This window comes from Pteropus medius, unplaced genomic scaffold (assembly GCF_902729225.1).
Source record: "Pteropus medius unplaced genomic scaffold, Ma_sr-lr_union100, whole genome shotgun sequence".
Lineage (NCBI taxonomy): Eukaryota > Metazoa > Chordata > Mammalia > Chiroptera > Pteropodidae > Pteropus > Pteropus medius.
In genome coordinates this window covers 28406514-28428498 of record NW_024354500.1, presented here as the reverse complement: position 1 = coordinate 28428498, position 21985 = coordinate 28406514, and the positions used below count along the sequence as shown (strand labels likewise).

The 21985-nt window shown below is 37.4% G+C and overlaps 1 protein-coding gene across 9 annotated transcripts in view; it reads right to left on the bottom strand.

Annotated features, from left to right (window-relative positions):
- DST (dystonin) overlaps nt 1-21985 on the bottom strand; it is a 404042-nt gene that overhangs the window by 336447 nt on the left and 45610 nt on the right. For all 9 annotated transcript variants that reach the window (XM_039853102.1, XM_039853089.1, XM_039853093.1 and 6 more), the window contains exon 3: nt 19328-19528. In XM_039853102.1, coding sequence (XP_039709036.1) covers nt 19328-19528 — 201 coding nt within the window. The remainder of the gene's footprint in view (nt 1-19327; nt 19529-21985) is intronic.

The window sequence follows — 21985 nt, the reverse complement described above, 5'->3', positions numbered from 1 at the left end:
CAATTTGATCCTTCAACAAATGTAAAAGTAGCTAACATCAACTGGGTGCTCAGCGCTGCTTCTATTTAACTTCTATCGATCCCAAAATGTATCTATTTCTCCTCTTACTTTCACCTTCATTCAGCCCAGGCCCAGAGAAGGAGCCCCCTTTCTTCTCACCAAAACATCTCAAGTGTCTCCTATCTTAAGAAAGACCTTTCTGAATACTACATCCTCCCTAGCTTACTGTCTAAATTTCTCATTCCCTTCTTAGGCAAACTTCTTCAAAGAGTAATCTACAAATGTTCTCTCCATGTCCTCCTTTCACATTCATTTTTAAATTGACTTTTTTTTTTTTATTAAAGTAAGACATGCCCATAAAGTTAAGAAGCAAATAATGCTAAAAAGCTATTGGCCTAAAAGGCTCTCACCCAAATACATGGTTCTGTCACTGATATAGGGCTCTGATCCAGTGTCACTTTATCAAAGAATGTTCCCAACCATGCAATATAAAACTACTGACTACCATCCCACTTCCAACTTTCCCTTCTCCCCTACCTCAAGCCTTTTTCTTCACATTACTTATCATTTCCAAACATAACATACATTATTTGTTTATTATCTCTCTCTTTTTTTGAATGAGAGCTCTATTTTTACAGGATCTGTGTGACAGAGCAGACATGTAATAAATATATGTGAGTTAATGAAGAGCTATTATAATTATAATAGGATATTAAAGTAGAACATTTTTTGGTCTATTTTAGCTGATGCCCCAAAGGCCATGAACAATACAATAAATGCCACTATCCTCCCATCCTGGAGGAAAGTGCTAGAACAGTACAATTCAAAATATACCCATGGGCTGGTACCAGTCTGAGAACTGTTTTTATTAGTTTGCTACAAGGTAAATACAAAAATTGAGAGTACTTAGAAACTTTTAGAATAATTTGACATTAGCCTGAAAATACAATCAGTGAGTAGACTTGTCTTGTTAAACAGACCATTTCAGGTGCTTGTTGAACTCATGTAGTGAGACACCCTGACGTCAGCTGAAGACCAGTCATGCAATAAAGAAGCATGTGTAGATCTTAATCTTCCCCATAAATGTGCAAGAGGAACTGTGCTAGAGCATCCATGAAAGCCATGTTAAATGACCATAACACCAACTAGAGCAACAAGAGACCATTGCCCACTCTAAGAGAGGTAGATGAAGCCAGAAACCAAGAAAAAGATTGCTTTGGAGAAAGCTACTGATGCCTTGAGCATTTCCTCCTAAAAGAGGGTTTGGGGTGCTTACCCTGTACCTTAAACCAAGAAAGAGGGCTTCAGGAGACCTCTTAAAGGACGAAACATGTCTCCCCTGAGGGAACGTATGACTAGAATATAACTCTCACTAAGAGAGTCTAAAGGTGAAGACTATGGCTGGAGTAAAAGGGCTGACCAGAATTGAGATGCCCCTCCCTGGAAGGCAAAGGCATATGCTTTTTTGAGGACCTGAGACAGGGAGCCCCAAGAGAGAGAAAGCTAACTTAGACTTCTTTTTCAAAGGGACCCTGTGGATGGAAGAAGGGACCAAAATAGAGGGAGTGAAACATCAGAAGTTCAAGGGCAAGGCAGAAATACACAAGCAAAAGAAATAATTTCTCCACATGAAAGAAACTGCAACACATGCAGAGGGCACCATGCTCCGTGACAACTGTCTGGGCTGTGGAAAGCCAAGCCCTTGTCCCTTAATCCCCTCTTCTCCTTGGGACAATTACAGAGCAGTTGGAGGGTAAAGGAGAAAATGAGAAAGAGAAAGAGAAGAAGCCAATCACATCCTTTGGCACTTCAGTCTGAAACTGACTCAAGCTGAGGGAAGAAAGGAAATATTAACTTTGAATATAGAGCTTTGATAATACACAAGACCAGACTGGAGTTATGTTATCTTTAGACTGGGCTAAAATCTTTAATGCTTGAAAGTGACCCAAGGACTTTCCACTATCTAAGAGTGACCAGAAAAGTTGTTGAACCTGTCCTGAGTTTTTCCTTAGGAGGAGAAAGTGAGTTAAAAGGAGATTGGAAAATAAGAATAAATTTCATTTCTCTTTGCACCCTAATCAATAAACAGATTATACACAGAAATAGCGGTCTCTCCTCCCCCTCTTCCCAGATGCAACCACTTTCAACTCATTGGTTCTTATAGCATTGATCTTTATAGTTCTATATACTGTGCACATAGCGGTATCTCTAGACCCATTAATTTTAGATACTATCGATTGAGTTCCTATTATGGTAGACAAAGATTATGCCTTTCTCGCGTAATTTTTGCTTTAATCCATACTCAGTGATTTTATGATTAATTCCATGTTAATATGATTCACTGCTTAATCAAGTAGCATAATTAATTTTTGTTTATTCAAACTTTTGTTTTTCTTAGAGAGTTAATAATTGCCTCATTTCTTTCTATTTTCTTTATTTTATTTTCTGACACCTACCAAGAGCGTGGTGAAACTCAATGCGAATTTTCCACTTGGTCAAATTTGTTCCATTTTTATTCTTGGAGCAATCTCTTCTGGAGCCCTCCACCTTCCTGCTCCCATCTCAGCTGGCTGCTCCCTAGGTCTGCTGCACATGATGTTGGGGCCATCCTTTGTCATCATCCTACAGATTCTCTTCACCTCTTTCCTGTGTTAGAACTACAGTTTCTTGGATCCCATGTCTTTCTCTTTTATTGTTTTATTATATCGTTTAAGAGTTCGCGTAACATAAATTTTGTGAATCCCTGCAAATATGAAAATGTGTTTGTCCTCACACTTTACTGACAGCTTGGCTATTACATCCAGGGTTAGAAATCATTTTCCCTCAGAACTTCAAAGGCAATGCTCCATTTTTTTTTTTAAGGCTTCTAGTATTGTTCTTAAGAGTTTAATGACTTTTTTCTCATTTGCATCTTTGTCTAAATCAACTCTACTGAATGATTGTTTACATAAAATAAAAACACCCATTTTAAGTCATTCTTTATCTTTATTGTCCTCTTCCCTTCCTCCTTCCTTCACTGCACCTTCCTTTCTTCTCCCTCTCTCTCTCTCTCTCTCCTCCTTCCCTCTCTCCCCATCTCAGCTTCCAGGATCATCTTATTATCCCTAGTGGTCTGTAATTATATAATAATGTGCCTCGGGATAGGTCTTTTTTCAGTCATTGTGTTAGGCACTCATTAGGCCTTTTTCATCTAAAGACTCACATCCTTAAGTTCTGAGAACGTTTGTTGTGGCTTAATTTCTTTGATAATTTCTTCCTCACCATTTGTCTCTTCTCTCTTCCTTTTTTTCAGATATGTAATCTTCTTGATCTATTCTATAATGTTCTTATCTTTTCTCTCCAATTTTCTCTCTTTTTCTACTTTCTGAAAAATTTTCTCAACTGTAAACTTTGGGGTGAGGGAGAAGGTTGCTATCATTTTTAATTTCCAAGAGTTCTTTTTTATTCTTTGTTCCTAATTGTTTTTAAATTCCATATTATTTTTGCTTCACCTATGTGTCATGAAAAACTGCCCAAGACTTGGAAATGGGCAAAAGAGACTATTAGGTATTCTTTCAATCCAGTGTTGAGCACTGTCTAGTAAACTCTCTAGTGGTTATCTAATTCTACAGGATGAGCACCTTCGACTTTCTACTAAGTCAGCGGTCATGCCGCTTTATCAAATATATCAATCAATATCACCTAGAGGGCTTGCTAAAACACAGACTGCTGGACTCCACGCCCAGGATTTCTGATTCAGTAGATCAGAACAAAGCATAGGTTCCCAGGCAATTCTGATTCTGCTGGACTAGGAAACATACCTTGAGGACCATACGATTAGGCTACTTTACAACACTGTAAGGGTAAAGTTAACTTGCAATAAAGCAAATGATTCTTGTCCATAGCAATGCAAATGAACTCTGCCCAGTGACCCAACTGATTTAATTTCTACCCAGCAAAACTGACAACCTCAATGTTGCATATTATTCCCCTATAGGATATTAACTGTTTTATATCTATTAGCAAACTCATTTCTGCATTCTTAGCCAAATATATATATCCTTCAGTTTCTCCTTTAAATTGATCTTATTATCTAACAGGGTCTCCCATTAATTAATGAGTTGAATAAAATCTTTAACACATGCTCATTTTATATTTACCTAAGGGTCAAGTTTTGTTTTGTTTTGTTTTTATTTTTTATTTATTTATTTATTTATTTATTTATTTATTTATTTATTTTTTTTTGAAATTTACATTTTAACAGATGCAGTATCTTCTCTTACCCTTTTGAGGCAGTAATAATTTCCTTCATCTCCATATTTTGTCACTACTTCTTTTTCTCTTTGTTAGTCTGGGTTTTTTGTTCTCCTCTTTATGTTAGAGGCTTTCTTCAATAACTAGTGATGGTTAGCCATCCATTCACATTCAGGATTGAGATACTAAAAAGTTAACTAGAAATATGATTTAGGCTTGTCCAACTAGTGGTCTTTACCAAAGCATGAGTGAATGATGTTTGTCAACTTTGCCGACTAGTAAGATTCACTACCAGGTAATTATGTGGCAACTGGCTTTTTTATAGTATGCCCATTAATATCTATATCTTCCTCGAGGTGGTTCGATTTCTTCAGAGAAGGGTCAGTCCCTTGCCAAGGAAGCATAAACCTGGATGCTGTCATTCTGGAACCAGGGGTATGGGAGTAGGGTGGGGGTATACAGATGTAGAAGACTTATCAGATTTACCAATCCCATACCTCACTTCTGCCTTCCTCAATGCCTGTTGTTCCTAAGTCTATAGTCTCTCTGATTCAAGTTCTTCAGAAATTAAACTTTTTGTCCCCTGTGGCAATGAAGACAAAGGTGTCTGACTGAGTAACGAAGGTGTCCGGTCAAAATACTCCTATGGAAACTTTTAAACAATTCCTAACTGCAGTCCTCACCTCATTTCCGCCTGCAACAAAACCTGGTGATTCCTAGTCCTGACTATGTCTGGGGTGCTGGAAAGGGGGCAATGGTTAGATTCTCTGTAAACATTCCTCTTCTTAGCTAAGTCACTTACCTATCTCCACTGCTTTCATTTTCATATATTTGGTTCAAGATTATAAATTCTCTCAGTTTCATCAAAAACTGACTTCATGTTTCAGTTTCTTGCTCTCCTTGTAGTTTTGGAGTGACTTTGTAAGAAGAGTCAGAAATTGAAAGGTTTTTCCTTGCCATCTTGAAATCAAAAATCCTGTATACTCTTTAACCCACTAAAACCTGGTTTCCACCCAACATTATATATCTAAAATGTCCTCTTCCCAAAACATTAATGTCCTCTTTGTTGCTTAAAATTCAGAGCACAAATTCAGTCTTCACCTTTCTTGACTTCTTGGCGATATATTTACCACTCTTTTCTTGGAATTCACTCTTCTCTTGCTTCTGTGACCCCATTCTCCCCTGGTTTCCTCTCTGATCGCTTCTTCTGTTTGTTCTGTCCTGACGGCTTTCTCTTCCATCACTTAACCCTCAGATATTACAATCTGGAATCTCAGCATATTATCTGGGATCTCATCTTTCTCACTCTTCAGGCTCTTTTGTTGAGCTTCGTTCACTCTCATAGCTTTAACAAGGTTCTATGTGCTAACGATCACCAAATCTGTCTTTCCAGCTTTGCCTTTTCCTTCGAATTCCATATTCTAACATCCAACTGCTTTCTAGACATCACTCCTTGGATGTCTCACAGGCTCTTCAAAATCGGCACATACAAAATCCAACATATTTTCCCCCTCCCCTACACCTCACCTTGTTCTTATCTTGCTTTATTCCCATGTTAGTGAAAGATTCTAGAATCTGCCCATTGGCTAAACTAGACCCCCCAAAATAAAATAAATTAAAAATGAATTTTAAAAATATATAGATGATTTCTCCTTCCTCCTCACTCCACATATTGTTTGGTACCAAGTTATATTTATTCTAATCCTTTATAACGCTCAAATTAATTCCTCTCTTTTCACCTACATTGTTACTATCTTAATTCAGGCCCTAATAATTTCTTACTTGGACCAAAGCATTAGTCTCCCTGTCTCTAACCTTGTATCTTTCCAATCCAATGGCTACTTTGGCACTAGATTAATCTTTCTAAACTGGAATTCTTATCCCAACCCTCCCTTTACTCACTGGCCTTCGGGGGCACCCGATGCGAAAAGATAAAAGTCCAAACTCTGTGGCATGGCAAATAGGGCCCTTTATGACCTTAGCCATCACTAGCCTCATATCCTATACCAGCTTCATTAGGAACTATTTCTAGGTCCCCAGAAAGAATAGAGCTCTCTCACACATTGCTCCTTTAAGACATCCTGCTCCCCAGCTCAGCAACCACTTCTTCCAGGAAGCCTGTCTGAACATCCTATTTTGAGATAAGTGACTCTCTAATATCCTCTCAGAACACCACCCTCTATCATACTACATTGTAACCATCTGTTCATCCACTTCTTCAAGACTATAAGATCCCTGAGATCCGGGACCTTACGTTACTCACCTCTGTATCTCCAGTACACCTAAGATCCTATCCCACACCTAGGTTGTTGGTAAGTAATAACAGTAAACAGATATAGCACTCAACATGTGCCAAGTACTGTTTTGAGCACTATAAAAAAATGAGTCTTCGCAATAACATTATGAAATTGACCCCTATTCTATAATGGAGGGATCTGAGCCACAATAAAGCTGAATAACTCACAGCACCCAAAGGCACTGAGCTCGTAAGTGCCGAAGACTGAATTTATATTCATATAGGCTGTGTGGTTCTGGAATATACAATCTTAGCCACTCCATCATAATGTTTATGTTTGCTGAAAGGTTTAAATCCTAACGCAAGCAAAATTAAACTGGGCCAAGCCCATTAATAACTCAGGTGGTCTTGTAGCCTATGATATAAAAAACTTTTCATTTCTGTTCCCATAACGAATAGATAACTTTCAAAAGAATATCAAGAAAAGTACTTCTAGAGATATAAATTACAATCTAATTTGTCAATTTGCCACAATAACTGAGCATCTGATTCTCCTTCTCTCCATTCCTCTGATTTCTCGCCGTACAACTTTTTCTTACTCTAAGACAGCTAAGCAATAACAATTTGGGGGGTGGGGGGAGCAGACCAGAGAGTCATTATTAAAAATTTATTGAAATCCCACAATTCCCTAGGGCTAAGGTTTAGGACATAAAGCAGTCTCTTCTTTCTTCCAAGCTGACATAATTCCTCTCATTAAAGTCAAACAAGAGATAGAACTGCACTGAAGAAATTATTTTGGAAAACAGTTTTTCTGAGAAAGCTGTGCCATTTTGTTTTTCAACTTATCTGCCCCACGATAAAAGAGATATTTTTAAATATCAACTCTGAAATACTTCTACAGTGGTTAGCAATGTAAAATACTCTCTTACTCAGTTACATATACCTAGGAAAATAAAAAGGACTAGTGAAAATAACTAACAATGCAAAGCACACACTAAGTAATTGCTAAAAGATTCAGACAATGCCTGATATCCACTGACTCATCTTCCCACTTCACCTCTCACCTTCAGACCAACAGTTTGTTTTTATATTAAAAAAAGAACCATTCCAGTTTTTAGGAGAAGGCCACAGAATTCTAAAACTTTCCACCATACTCAGACTTTTACTACTGAAAATAGACAATAACAATTCAAAATCAGGTCAATAGTCAGCTATTTAATCCAAGTGGTTTTTCTTTATTGGTGAAAAGGTGAAAATCACAAATTTCTATAACTTGACATCAATGGAAGAAATCAAGTCTAACTCTAGTTCCTACTTTATTAAATGGGAGGTTAATCTTCTGTTTCACAGAAACAAAAACAAAACAACAAAACACCAAACAAAAGGATGGAAGAATGTGCCAAGAATCCTGACTAATGACTTTTCTGACATGTCTTCAAAACTCCAAAGAGCTGAATGAGTACATGGAACTCCACCTTAAAGTGTATGCTCAGGTAGAATGTATAATTTTTGCTGTTCTAAACTCCTTGGAAGGAGGTTTATGCTCAGTAATGTTTAACCTTCTTGGAATGCAGGAGAAGAAAGGCTCAAAGTGATACATCACAACTGATTATAATCACAGTTCAAAGGAAATGGTTAGTCTGACAGCTAAGAAAAAGGATCTCATTTTCAACACTTATGTTGGCTATTTAAAAATAATTATTTTTCTGCAGCTGCAAATTGTAAAAAATTACTAGCATGAAATAAAAGCATATGTCTTGTGAGGACCCCATTGCTTCTTAAAGATCCATGCCTAGCTATCCAATTTTAGTAAAGGTAAATGGAGTAATTATTTTCCATTTGGCAAAGCAGCTAAAAATTATTATTCATCCTCCTTATGCTATACTTTATATCTTCATGACTATTTTGTAACTATTATAATAACTATGTATAGTGTCAGGTGGGTACTAGTTATATAAACGTCTAATCACTATGCTGTACACCTGAAACTAATGTAATATTGTATGCCAACTATAATTTAAAAATTTAAAAATTATTTTAAAAATTCTAATTCATTCTCAATTATCGAGGCCCATTTCTAATAGGACTAATATATAAATAAAATTCATGGATAATTTTAAAGTATCCTAAATAATGATAATTTCAAGGTTTCTTAAGATTTAAATAGAGCTAGAGAGCTTACCTCCCTTTTTAGCAACAGAAAAGCAGAAGTATAAGCAACAAAATAAAGCAAATAATCAACCTCTGGAAAATCATCTCCTGAATAGAGTCACATAATGGAATGTGATGTCAATATTAAAGATTAACTCAAATCGATTAAGGCAATTATTCAACAGCTTGCATTTCAGCCATCATCAAAATTTCATGAGCTCTGTGAGATGATATAAGTGTAATTTGCTATAATAAAGTAATATAGAAATAGGAGAATTCTACTTAATACAAAAAAAACCTATAAGACCAGGTATCAATTGAGTTTCAGCAAGACAATATCAAGCAATATGATAGCATGTTGCCTTCTGGGTCACTTTTATTTCAATAATAATTATATTTTCATATCAATAAATCTACAAAGAACAAAAAACAGCAATCTCAGAGACAAATCAGATTTTAGATATTAAAATGGAAGACTGTGCCTATATAATTCCTTGTGTTTTATATTATTCGTTAAAATTTAAATAATAAGTATATTTCTACACCATTCACCAACACAGTATTACAAAATGTTCTAAGTAAAAAGTTGACAAAAGAAATAAAAAGCATCAAAAGATAGCCATGGGAATACTGCCCCCTTCTGCCATTCTAAAAATCTTCTAATAGTAAATATCTGAAATCTGGAAATATTATTAACAAAAAATAAGGCTCAATCTTTGAAAAACAGAAGCCAGAAGAGAGACTTGAAGCAAAGTATTGATAATGTAAATTTCAAATAAAGATGTTTCTTTTTTTCATGTCTTAAACCTTTCATTATGGACAATTTCAAGCTTACACAACAATAGAAAAGTATAAAGAACATTGAACCTACATCACCCAATATTCACACATCACCCAGCCTCAAAATTTACCAAATCCCGGTCAGTGTTGTTTGGACCATACTCCTACCCATACTTCTCCTCTACCCCACTGGATTATTTTGATAATATATAATGAAAAAACTAATCCTATAATTGATAATATATAATCAATCCTATAATTGATTATTTTGATAATATATAATGAAAAAACTAATCCTATAATCCTAAAATTGAATTGGAAATACCAGTTTGAACTCATGATGAGTTTAAACTGGTATTTCCAATTCAATTTTAGGATTATAGGAATTTACTTAATTTCTCTGCTTTGATACCTGCTATAAAATCTCCTACTGAAAATCCTGGCTCCTAACAACATCAACATATCCATCTATTTGCTAAATAAAGTTTCTGAAGTTTTTGACAGAAGAACATAAATTGATCATGAAAAATAGAATCTTCTGAATTAATATGCAAGTTTACATTGTTTTAGATCAATAGTGTTTATCCTAAAGTAAGTTTTAACTCATATGCAAATGCAATATACAATATACAATAGCCCTTAAAACCTCAACTAAGAGTTTACATTCTTAGTAGTTTCTCTTTTATAAGAATAATGATACCAACAGTCATTTCATTTATATGAAACCACATGTCTTGCCATCCAATATTCAATATACTATCATGCCCACACTCTACATATAAGGACATGTTCTCCAATTAGTAATTAAGTCCTTTTCTTGTAATTAATTTCCTCTTGTTTACCTTGTGCCTCTAATACTTTATGATAGTTTTATTTAAAATAAGCTAAATGTATATCTTCTCTGATGTTCTTATCATTTGGGCCCTTATTTTATGAACATTTATTGTTATTCTTCTGCCTCCTTGCTTGCAGTTTAAACTCGATTTATTTTTAATTGTGGTAAAATGCACAAAACTTACTAAAAATTTACCTCCTTAACCTTTTTAAGTGTGTAGTTCAGTAGTATTAAGTACATTCACATCATTGTGCAACCAATCTCCAGAATTCTTTTCACCTTGCATAACTAAAATTCTGTACTTATTAAATAACTCTCCATTCCCTCTTCCCATCAGGCCCTAACAACCACCATTTTATTTTGTGTCTCTATGGTTTTACTATTCTAGGTACCTCACAAAAGAAGAATCATGTGGTATTCAATTTTTTGGTGACTGGTTTATTTCACTTAGTATAATGTCTTCAAGGTTATAGCATATGTCAGAATTTCCTTCTTTTTCAAGGCTGAATAATATTCCATTGTATGTATATATTAATCACATTTTGTTTGTTTCTTCATCTGTCAATGGACACTGGGTTGCTTCTACCTTTTGGTTAATGTGAATAATGCTACTATGAACATGGGCACACAAATATCTCTTCAAGACCCTGCTTTCAGTTCTTTTGGATATACATCCAGAAGTAGGATTGCTAGATCTTATGGTAGTTCTATTTTTAATTTTTTGAGGAACTGCCATACTGTTTTCCATAGTAGCTGCACAATTTTACACTCCCAGCAACAGTGCACAGGAGTATTTAAAACTAATTTTAACACCAGATTAAATTAGGAACTTCATCCATCTTATTGATCTTGATCTGCATATAGTGAGGGTCAATGCTGATAAGTCAGTGACATTCCCTAGCATCCAAGTTGATAACTTACTTTACATGTGATACTTGAGCAGGATGTATGGAGGTTGCAGCATGGACTTGGTAGTATCAGACCAAAGTGGGCTTGCCAATACCTTGGTACTCTACGTGGCCAGTATAGATAATGCAGACTGGGAACAGGCTCTCAAAAATGTTATAGCTACTTGCTGGAATTGAATGAGGCTGAAAAAATGAATAATTTCTCCAGTCTCCTGGAATCTAAATTCTCATCCCTGAAAGTTCTCACCTAATTTCCCAAGTGTTATCTGAGTTAGAGCTCTCCCGAACAGATTGCAAGGGTGATGAATGTCTGCCTCCATCTAGACTTATGACCTTGGGTCAGTCCCTTACTCTCTAAGACTCAGTTTTGTCAAATTGGATTAAAAATATATGCCCTACCCAATGCATATGTTGGTTGTGCACATTAAATGAGATAATTAATATGAGCATGCTTTTAAAAAATATGAAGTACTACTTAACTTCAAAGTGCTACTTCAAACAAGTCATTTTCCTGAAACATTACTGTCATTTCCAGAACTGACCTCTCCTCTCTCAAGGCACAAACTAAATTCTGTTTGGATATGTTCAATTTCCATAGTTCGATTTTCTTGAATAACACTCATCATCTCACAACAACAACAACAAAAAAGAGACACAATTGAGAGAAATCAGATAGATCCTCGCCACTCACTAGGAGGTGGTTTACAGGAAAGCAATGAAGGTGTTATTTGGAAAAACTGAGAATTAGACATAAGAGAAATGGTCTAGAGAATGGAACCTTGAGCTTAGAAAAGGAACAGCATTTTGATTCTCAAGTATTATTAACTTGCTACTGATTAGAGTTACTTAACAATGGGAGATCTTATCACTAAAAATACTGGAGCAAAAGAGAATCTAGCATTAGGAGAATGTTGAATCAGATAAACTCTAAGATCCCCGCAAACTTTAACATTTTGATTTCATAAGGACTGACAGTAACACTTTAGTAGCAGGTGGGCTAAACTTCACCACCTTCACATATGGTACAACAGAAAATGGTCTTAAATTGTAATCCATGGGATTTAGGGCAAAGATCAATGAGTCATCTGAGGCAAAGACAGTTGTTAAATGTCAACTAGAGTTCCAAGAGAAACTATGAGTGTGTCCTTTAAAATAAAAGAATTTATACCCATCTTCCTGGAACAATTTAAAGATTATTCTGGTTAGAAGTAAAGTAATAAACTAGATGGTCTTTGAAGGGGCTTTTTTTTTTCAGTCCTTTGATCCACAGTTGTCAATAAAGAATACATGGCTATCTGAAAGTTTTCTTAAGTTCCCTTTGCTGGAAGCTTAAAGAATTCAAGATTTTTAAGACAAAGGGTGACCCTGAGTACAAGAAAGACAAAATGAATGCTCATTTTTGAAGAGGATCGGGATTTAGAAAGATGTACTTATATTTATCTAAGCAGAGCACAAGAATCTCTTCACTGAGTTAATCCTGGTTTCAGGAACTTTTTGAGAAACTAAACTGTACTAGCTCTGTTCAATTTAATATAGTCCGCCTACCTTGCATGCTCCTGTGCACCAATTATTCTTACACCTACTGATAGCAAACTTATAATAAATGAAATATTTTATGAGTCCAGAAGGGAGGTATATAAATGTGTAGCAAAGATTCAGTAAGTTGAATGGACATAATTCAATAAAATCCTTTTGAGGCAGTTAGCAAAAGTAATTTGACTTTATTAATTCAATTCATTCTCTAGAATTTCAAGAAGAAAGGAAATAAACATTTTCTTTAGGAGCTTTGTATTTGCCCATTAATGAAGCCAAAGTAAGGTACTGATCTGTTTAGTTAAGCCTTATACATAAAAGGAAGTGTCCCAAGTTATGCAAATAAAGCTGCCTGGTCCTACATATTTGAAAAAGGAAAGGGAAGACCTTTTAATAATCTAAGCAGGAAAGGAAAAGAGAAACATCCTACTATATTTTCAACAAGATCCAGGATATATAGTCTTTTCTACACAGCAGCGAGCTCCCAACTACAAAGAAGACCTGAAGTCCTATTAATATTAATTTTAAAAAATAAAAACGATGCAATATTCCAAAATATTTTGCAGCCTTACAAGACCTAAGCTGCAATCATAAAAACAGAAAATTTCCCCCAAAACTTGAAAACAAAACCTAAAAAGAGAAGGAAAAGAAGGATGAGGTCAAGAAAGTGGTTTAGTAGGAGAAAGAGCAGGAAAAGGAGGGAGTAATCAGTATGCTGGGAAATCCTTTTCTGCTACTTTCTCCAGTTTCTACATGAGCTACCTTTTCTTGGCCTAAGATGAATATCCTTAAATGAAAGTCAAGAGCCCTGGGCCCATCTTTGCTTGAGGCGTCTGTACTTCTGAGGGAAGAGTTGGGACTTGTAAGAGAAGCTCAGTCCTCCTCTCAGCCTCTCGACACTGAGTATCTAAGGCTCGGTTCTCAACTCTGTTCTCTTCTCTATCAATATTTACTCCCCAAGTCATTCCATCTAGTGTCATGGATTTGATATCCATGTACTAATGACTCCCAATCCAGGCTCATGTCTTCCATGAAATCCAGACACCAGAATATCTAATAGATATTTCGAACTTAACATATCCCATTTGGAAAATTGATTTCCAGCCCCAAATCTGCTTCTTCCTCAGTATTCACCATTTCAGAGAGCAGGACCACCGAACATCTGTGCTAAGCCTGTCCACCCTCCAACTCCTGTGTCAAAATGATCAGGCTCAATAATTCACTTACTTGCAGTGGGAGCTTGAGAGTGAGAAGACAGAAGCTCATGGGCCAAATCAAAGTTTTGCCAGCAGGGATAGCAAGCTACAGCCTGGAACATTGATGTGGGAGGGGGGGGGGTGGGGTAGACTAGCAATTTTCAATCAGATATTCTTTCATCTCCTTGAGAAAGTCTGAGGTTCTAAGTCATGAGAAAATGTACACGACACTGTTGTAGTGTGCAAAAAAAAACAAAACTGGAATCAGTAAAATGTAACAGGAATAGAGTCAGGGTGCCTAATTTTTTTCAAGTACTCTAAAATCTTTATTTCCCCTTAGCCCCAACACCAAACACAGAAATACTTCTTGGGCTTGAGAGTTGTTATACAGTAACAGGTTTGCATGAGTGGGCAATAGAGTAGAAAGACTTGCTACTTCCTAATTGCTCTGCCACAAAAAGACAGGATCGATAAAATGCATGGCAAAAAGGTTTGGGGTTTATCTATCGTTTTCAATACCATTTAAAAATAGGTTTTGATTGATGTAATAGTTGAAAGAAACTCCCAGATCTCATCTATATCTACCATCCATGCAGGCAGGAAAACTGAAACTCAAAGTGATTGAAATTCTTTAGGAGAGTTGATTATGATAGACATCTAGCACCAGAAATGTGATGGTTTAGATTTCTCCATTCTCAAACTGCTCCAGTCAGAGTGCTTGAGTTTAAATCTTACTTCCATCATCTACTAGCTGTGTGACCTTGACAAGTTTCCTCCTGTGGAAAGTGAGCACCTACCCTAGAGAATTGCTGAGAAGATTAAATGAGGAAAAAAAAAACAAGCACACAGAGAACAACGCCCATGTGTTGTCAATGTAATAAGCATACAGTAAATGTGAGAGCTCTTAATATAGTGATACTGATGATGTTTAAAAACCTTTAGGATTAGACATCAAAAAAAAAATGCTTCATAATGTCAAAATAATGAAGAACAAATGGAGATCTGGCTCTAATTAATTTTTTTGCTCCAAGGTAGTAGAAAATTCCTAAGTGTGTTCCAGTGTCTTCATATATAGTGTAAGTTCCAAGACATATTTACAAAGAAAATATCAGGATAAATTTTTAGCTAACTCATCCTTAGAAACATTCCAAAGGAGTGAAATAAAAAACATGTATATTATTAAGTTTATATTAGCAATCTCCATTACAAATTCTTATAGGCACATTTGAGTATAAATTATGGATTCAGAAAGGATAAATTGGTTAGAGTAGCAAAGATGCTAAAGTATAATGCACTCCACATGGCATGCAGCCCACTTCATCAAAAGGACAGTCCTACTGAAAATGACTGAAACTGCACTGTCACATTTTCTGATTCATCTCCTTCACAGCTATATCCTGTTTCAGTCTTTCTCCTTCATGGGCCTGTTTCTTATTCAGATTGCTACTAGAAATACCTGGAGTTCTTCATATAAAGTCATTCAAACAATCCTGAGTCATCACGGCTAATTTATTTTTACTACAAGCCACAGCCAGAGTTGCCTGCATGGCGACGTGTGGTAACAATGATTTTCTCCAAACATGTAAGCTAGTAAAGACCCAGGCTTCAAGCACATGTTGAATTGAGTGGCTCTAGTGAGCACTACTGACGATGCCTAACCAAATCCAGAAGAGGACACAAGACCTCAGCTCAAGTCCGTATAAAAATAGAGGAATGTCAGTGGAGGTCATAAAGTTCCAGAAAGCTAAACAGGAACAACACGAGACAAAGAGCCAACAGCCTCCTCGCTGTCTACCAACTCTGACAATTTCCAGTCTCCAAGACGACCCCTAGAAGATGGAGATAACTGGAGGATGTGAGTTTTACCTGGCCCCAAAAACACTTCCCGGAGTATTTTTATTGTCCCCAGGCAACAGAATAGCCCTCACTGCTATTTCCTGCCCTCTAGTCTCTCTCTCTTCCAATTGATCCTTCTGTAGAAGAGAAGGCAAAGGCCATCCTCAGGTTCCCCATCAGCAGTGATCACCAGATGCCAGCAGAGTGTCACAGGTTAGTTCCAAGTTCAGGTCCTAATCACCTCATACTTAGATTCCTGCAGCAGCTACTTACCTGGCCTCTGTCCTGCTCCCCTCGGACTCACCCTGTTCACGTTCAATCATCCTAAGATAGTGCTTTGATCATGCTACTCACTTCTTCTAGTGTCTCCATGAGGCACAGGAAACAAAGTTTAAATGCAGTGATTGTCTAGAATGTATCCTGGCCCCAATCTCTTTTTCCAGCTCTGTCTTGTACTTCTCTCATATAAATCTTCACATTCGGTCAAGCGGTCCTCAGTACTCTTGCTTACTTCACTTCCCAGACCTAACATCTGCTGCCTATCCAATTCCTACCTATATTTTAAAACCCAACTCAATCACAACTCTTCTGTGAAGTAGTTATCCCCTGACCATACCATTTGGGGAGGTTAAAAAAATAAACCCTCCATTCTTTGAATTCTTATGGTGCATAAATATATGTCATGTTTAAATATCATTCATTCATTTACTCAATAAAATGCGCCCAGATGTCATACGCCGGAAGATATTCTAGACCAGATGATAAGGCCCCCCAAAGTTGTCAAAGTCTAGGGGAGGAAAGAAAAGGAAGGAATTACCATTTATTGAGCGCTTATTCTAAGCAGGTCACCATGCCATCCATTTCCGTATGTCAGCTCAGTTCATCCTCACAATTCAATGATGTAGCTATTGTTACCACTTTATAATAAGAAAGCTGGGTCTCAAATTGTTGAACAACTTGGCCAAGACTGCTTTTTTTTATTCCCCACTGTCCCTGTACTTTCTCAGACTCTCTGCCCATCTCTGCCTTGCTCCATCTTTATGATGCTAATCTCAATAACCTGCATCACCCGAGCTCCTTGGCTCTCTGGCTTCCAGTTAGGTTGGGTGAATGGAAAGCACTTCTCAGCCACAACTCCTGGGGAAGGATTCTTCCATGGCTTCTGCTGTTCTTACCAGGATCTAGTAAGACCACTGCCTTCTGCTGTCCCTTCAGGTTAGGTGTGATAAGTAGGCATGTCCTACTTGAAGGCTAGTGAAGCACCTTAGCCCTGCCCACACCTCTGTAAAAAGCCTTTTTATTAAACTCTCTTAGTGTGCCAACTGTTTCCTGCCAGAAACGAAAAGTAGAATTTGAACCCATGTCCATCTTCCTAAAGAGTCTGCGTTTTTCACTAGAGTAACTAACTGCTGCTGTATTGGAGATTTGCACAAAGTCCTGAGGGCCAAAAAGAAAAGTACCTCACTCTGATAGAAAGGATCAGAAAAGAGTTTTCTGAACAGTCACTTACGAGGTGAACTGAAAATCAACATGCAAACAGTGAAGATAAGCATTCAAAGACAAAATGGATAACAAGTTCAAAGTCACATAGGCATAAAGTACACATCTTATTACTTAAGGAGGTTATGTACAGTGCTCATGAGAGACTAGCAGTAGTTGAGTTTCTAAACCTTGATGATTATCACTTACTTCTTCATCCTGATCCACACAGAAAGATTAGAACAAGTAAAGAATTAGCCAGATCCTAAGCACCAGAACCAATGCACCTACTCCCTACCTTCAGCAGATCCCCATCACAGAAGATAAACCCAACTATTCAGCATAATATACAATCCCTTAATGACCTGTCCTGCCTGACCCATCCAGTCTCATCTACCAGCACCACCTCAAGCTGTTCCTTGAGTATGCCATAACCTTTCATGCCTCCATGCTTCTGTACATGTTCTTCTAATCAGAGATACCTACACCCCTATTTTCCACTTGATAAACTCCTTGTCTTCAGGACTCATCTCAGGTGTCTGCTTCTCCGTAAATATTTCTGGCCCTCCAACATGCTTCCATAGTGCCTTGCACATAATTCTACAACAGCATTTCACAGCATAGACATGCATCATATTTACTTGTTTGCATGTCTTTCCACTGATCCAGCTGTGAGTTCCTAGAGACCAGGTACTATAAGAAAGGAGCAGACTGTAGAAGTAAGTGCTTGGGCTCTGAGGCAGAATACCTAAATCTAAATCCTAGACTCTGAACCCAAACAACTAGGTAAACTTAAGCAAGTTATTTACCCTCTCTGGGCCTCAGTTTCATCATCAATTAAATAGATACAACATTTACCTCATAGGGTTGTTAAGTGAGTCACATAGAATACCTCCTGTATACAGTAAGTCCTCTAGAACTATTACTTATTAAGATATATGTGTGTATTCCTTATTTCCTATATTAAAAAGCTTATGTTTATTGAATGTATAAATTTTCCTACTATTTCATATTGCTCTACATAGGTACCAAATTCTACTTAGCCTTTCTTTTATTAAATCATGAAGTCTCTCATCGCTAAATATGTACTTATTTTACAATTAGTTAAAGATAAACAGGACCTTTTCTATAAAGGAATTTAGCTTCTTGCCATTTTTGTTGGCCCAGTCACTGAATGTGATATTCTCCTGGCTTTCTAGCAATCTTCACATGTGCCTGCCACACATTTACCCCCACAGAAGGGCAGTTCTGTTTTAATAATTTACAAAGGGTTATTATCAAGTCATGAGGAATAACAAAAATAGGCTCCCTACAGTACAGGAGTAAACCACTGGCAACCTTTTTTTTGAATGCTAAAGCAATGCAAAATTATTGCAGTCATGAAATAATTTTCTAAAAGCTTTAAAGTGGCATTTCCTAAGCCCACATCTTTAATCGTCACAGCCTTGGTAAAAAGTTCACGTGAAAAACTCCCAACCAAGAAAAATAATCAGAGCACATAGAACAATGTGCTCAAAAGATGAGCAAGAGGTGGAGACCAGCTCCTGATTGAGCCTCAAATTTCTCAGCTAAGGCAACACTGACAAATGGTACTTGGTTAGAAAAGGACAAGGCTGCAGCCTTACGTCAGTATAAGGGCCACACCTGAGAGGCCCAGCACTTTTGCAGAGTCACTCTGGCTGGCTGCAGAGGGCAGTGTAGGCCTTACTGGCCCAAAAGCCCAGTGGAGGGGTTCAGCTACCGCACCAGACCCCAGGCCACCTTTCCCTCCATGCCTCTCTCATCCTAATACTGGCTTTGTTGTCACCTCTCCTCACTAACTCTGATTTCATCATTACTATACCTTAGCTCATTGGCCTCTATCCTCAGCCTAGATCCTGGCTCTGATAGGGCTCAGAATTCACCAGTTTCTAAATCAATGCCTCTTTGACAACTCTCTGCACCAGTGCTTTCCATGAAACCTGTGAAACCACATTCCTTGCTGGAACTCACATGAGTACACTGCCACTTGTTGGGATTAACAACAGGAAAACCTAAGTACTTAAAGTTAAAAATTTGATGATTTTTTAAAAACTAAGAGAATGACAACACCATTTGACAACATATTTAATATTCTTATAAAAGACCATTCTCTACTTACAGGCCTTCTGGTTGAGGCACCTTGAACAGAGTGATAAAACTCTGGCTGGACTCGGCTATTCTTCTTGATTCTTCGTTTCCTTGCTGAATTTTCTTGCTCACTCTGATGGTGAACTTCCACCAGAGGCTTGGCTTCTTCCAGACGGGCAGCCGCAGCCGCTGCAGCTCGTCTTCTAATGTGCCGGGGGCTTGCTCTGAATCCCTGTGGCAGAAAACACAAGCCAACAAATCCAGACTTGTATTAAGTTAGTTTAAAAATTCTCTGGGGCTAGTTTTACAGAGAGTTCCGAAAGTCACTGAGTTCAGTGAGATCACTTACATTCCCAAGGTGAGCGCACAGAAGGCATGTCAACATGAGAGCGAGATTTATTCACCAATGTTCTCAAAAGCACCTCAGTGTTTCAAGGCCCAGTGTTAGTCTACATTAAAAAATGTTTCTGATCCCATAAAATCAGTCCAAAAGAAAGGGCAGGTGGGCACATTGCTTTAATTACGTATATAGAAATCAGAATACATGTAAAGAAGAGTATTTTCACTCAGGCATGAAGCAGGGTACAGGGAGTAGAACTGAATATTAATCCCAGGTAAAGTGCCACTCTACATTCCTGAGATCAGACTCTTCAAAAGAAGGAAAGCAGGAATGCAAAGCATCACTATAAAATACCATAAAGTGAAGCTCTAAAACTAATGGAGGCGATATAGTAGAGTATAAAGTATGGGTTTTGGGGTCAGATAAGCCTGGTTCCAAATATTGACCTGTTAATTATAGCTACACATTTATCAAACATTTATGAGTCTAACATGTCTAATCTAAGAAATGGGTAACATTCTGCTCACAGGGTTTTAAGTTTTAGAGAAGGTAATACATATAAAATTCTAAGCACGGTATCTGGCAAATAGCAGGTGCTCAATAAAATGTTAATTTTCCTTCTCTTTTAGAGTAAGATGAGTATAAGGACAACTTGCTAGACAATGGAAACAAGTTCAACTGAGCTACAGTATGCATTTGGGAATATGCAAACAATTTTGGAAAATATCAAAGAATTACATAAAATACAGACATGCATTATATTTAGCTGTCCTATGCAGCCATAATTTACCGGAGAGCAGAAAAAGTCTAACACAGAGTTCATGAACATACTAGAATGCGTAATTAAGGGTTAAAGCGGGCAGTTGAAGGCTCTTAGTGCTAGCAGATCTTGGAAAAGGAATCAATAAATGAAGCTGAAAATAGTCTACATTAGGCTTAGTTGAAGGGGTGGCATTTGAAGAACATACAGAATTTATATTCCAGACCTGGGAAACAACATAAGCAATGAATGAATAAGTAAAACGATAGATAGATAGATGAAGAGAATATTTAGGTAGCAATATGAAACATTCTTTAATGATGAGTCAGAATGAGAGTACAAGCTATGGATGAAGTATGGTGGGAAGGTAGAGGGGACGAGGCGTTAATGCTCCACGGAGGGCTTCTCTGAGGTCATGGGTCTTCTGAATTTTAAAAGATGTACAAAAACTTTAAGGCTGCAGTAAAGCCATAAAGAATGGAGGAAGCACTGTAGAGGGAGAAGCAGTCAGAAAAAAGGCCAGAGCGTGATTTTTGTGGGATACTGAAGCATTAATGTATCAAGGGATTCTCACTAAGGACCATGGGAGAAGGTCTAGAGTCCAAAAACGAAGACCCTGAATACCAGGCTGACGAGTATAAAAGAGACAAAATGAGGAGGTGACCCACAGAGTCAAAAGTAGCACCAAAGTCAACAGAAATAAATAAGGAGGAAATGAAAATTGATTTGGCAAAACTTAAGTCGCAGTTTGGGCGCTTTCTTCTCATCCCCAAACACGTAGCCTATTTACATCCTTCCACTGTGTGCAAGTTCAGCTGGATGTTCTTCAACCCAAAATAGTCCCAGAAGATCCCCAGAGCGTCCACATAATCCACGAACTATTACAGTGGCTGCCAGTGAAGATTAAAGAGAAGAGAGGGTGGGCCGATTGTTAAACTGTGTTCCACAGCAGAGTTAGGACCAAATGTGTCATAACCAACACCACAAGGGCTGCTTTTTAAATATGCTGGTTCCTGGACACTCCACCCCCAACACACACACACACACGACATGCGCATACGCATCTTGACACACACACAGTCTCTTTCTGTCTCTCTGTCTGTGTCTGTCTGTCTGTCTGTCTCTGTCTGTCTCTGTCTGTCTGTCTCTCTCTCTCTCTGCTCCTCTTTCCTTTTCTTCTCTCGCCTTCCTTCTGAATTAGACTCAGTAAGGGTGAGGCCAAGAATCTGATTTTTGAGCAAGATCCTCTGATAATTTTTATCATTTTGAAGACCGAGAACCTCTAAGATTAGTCTAACCACTAGGTGGCACTAACTTCCACAGCCATTGTACTCTTTCTAGTTCAGAAATGTGTGCTCTGGTAGAATTAAAGTATTTGATAATATACTAGCTATTGTCTTTGATAAGAATGCAGAGTCTCCTTCTTTTATGCTCTTATGAGTAACAAGCAACCAAATTTTGCTTAACTTATTACTGATAGTACTGAGGCCTATATACATAAAACTCCCTTAAACTTAAAAAAAAAAAAACTAAAACATGTTGGTACAGTCATTCTATAGAGCAAAAACCGAGTAAATCCACATCCTTGT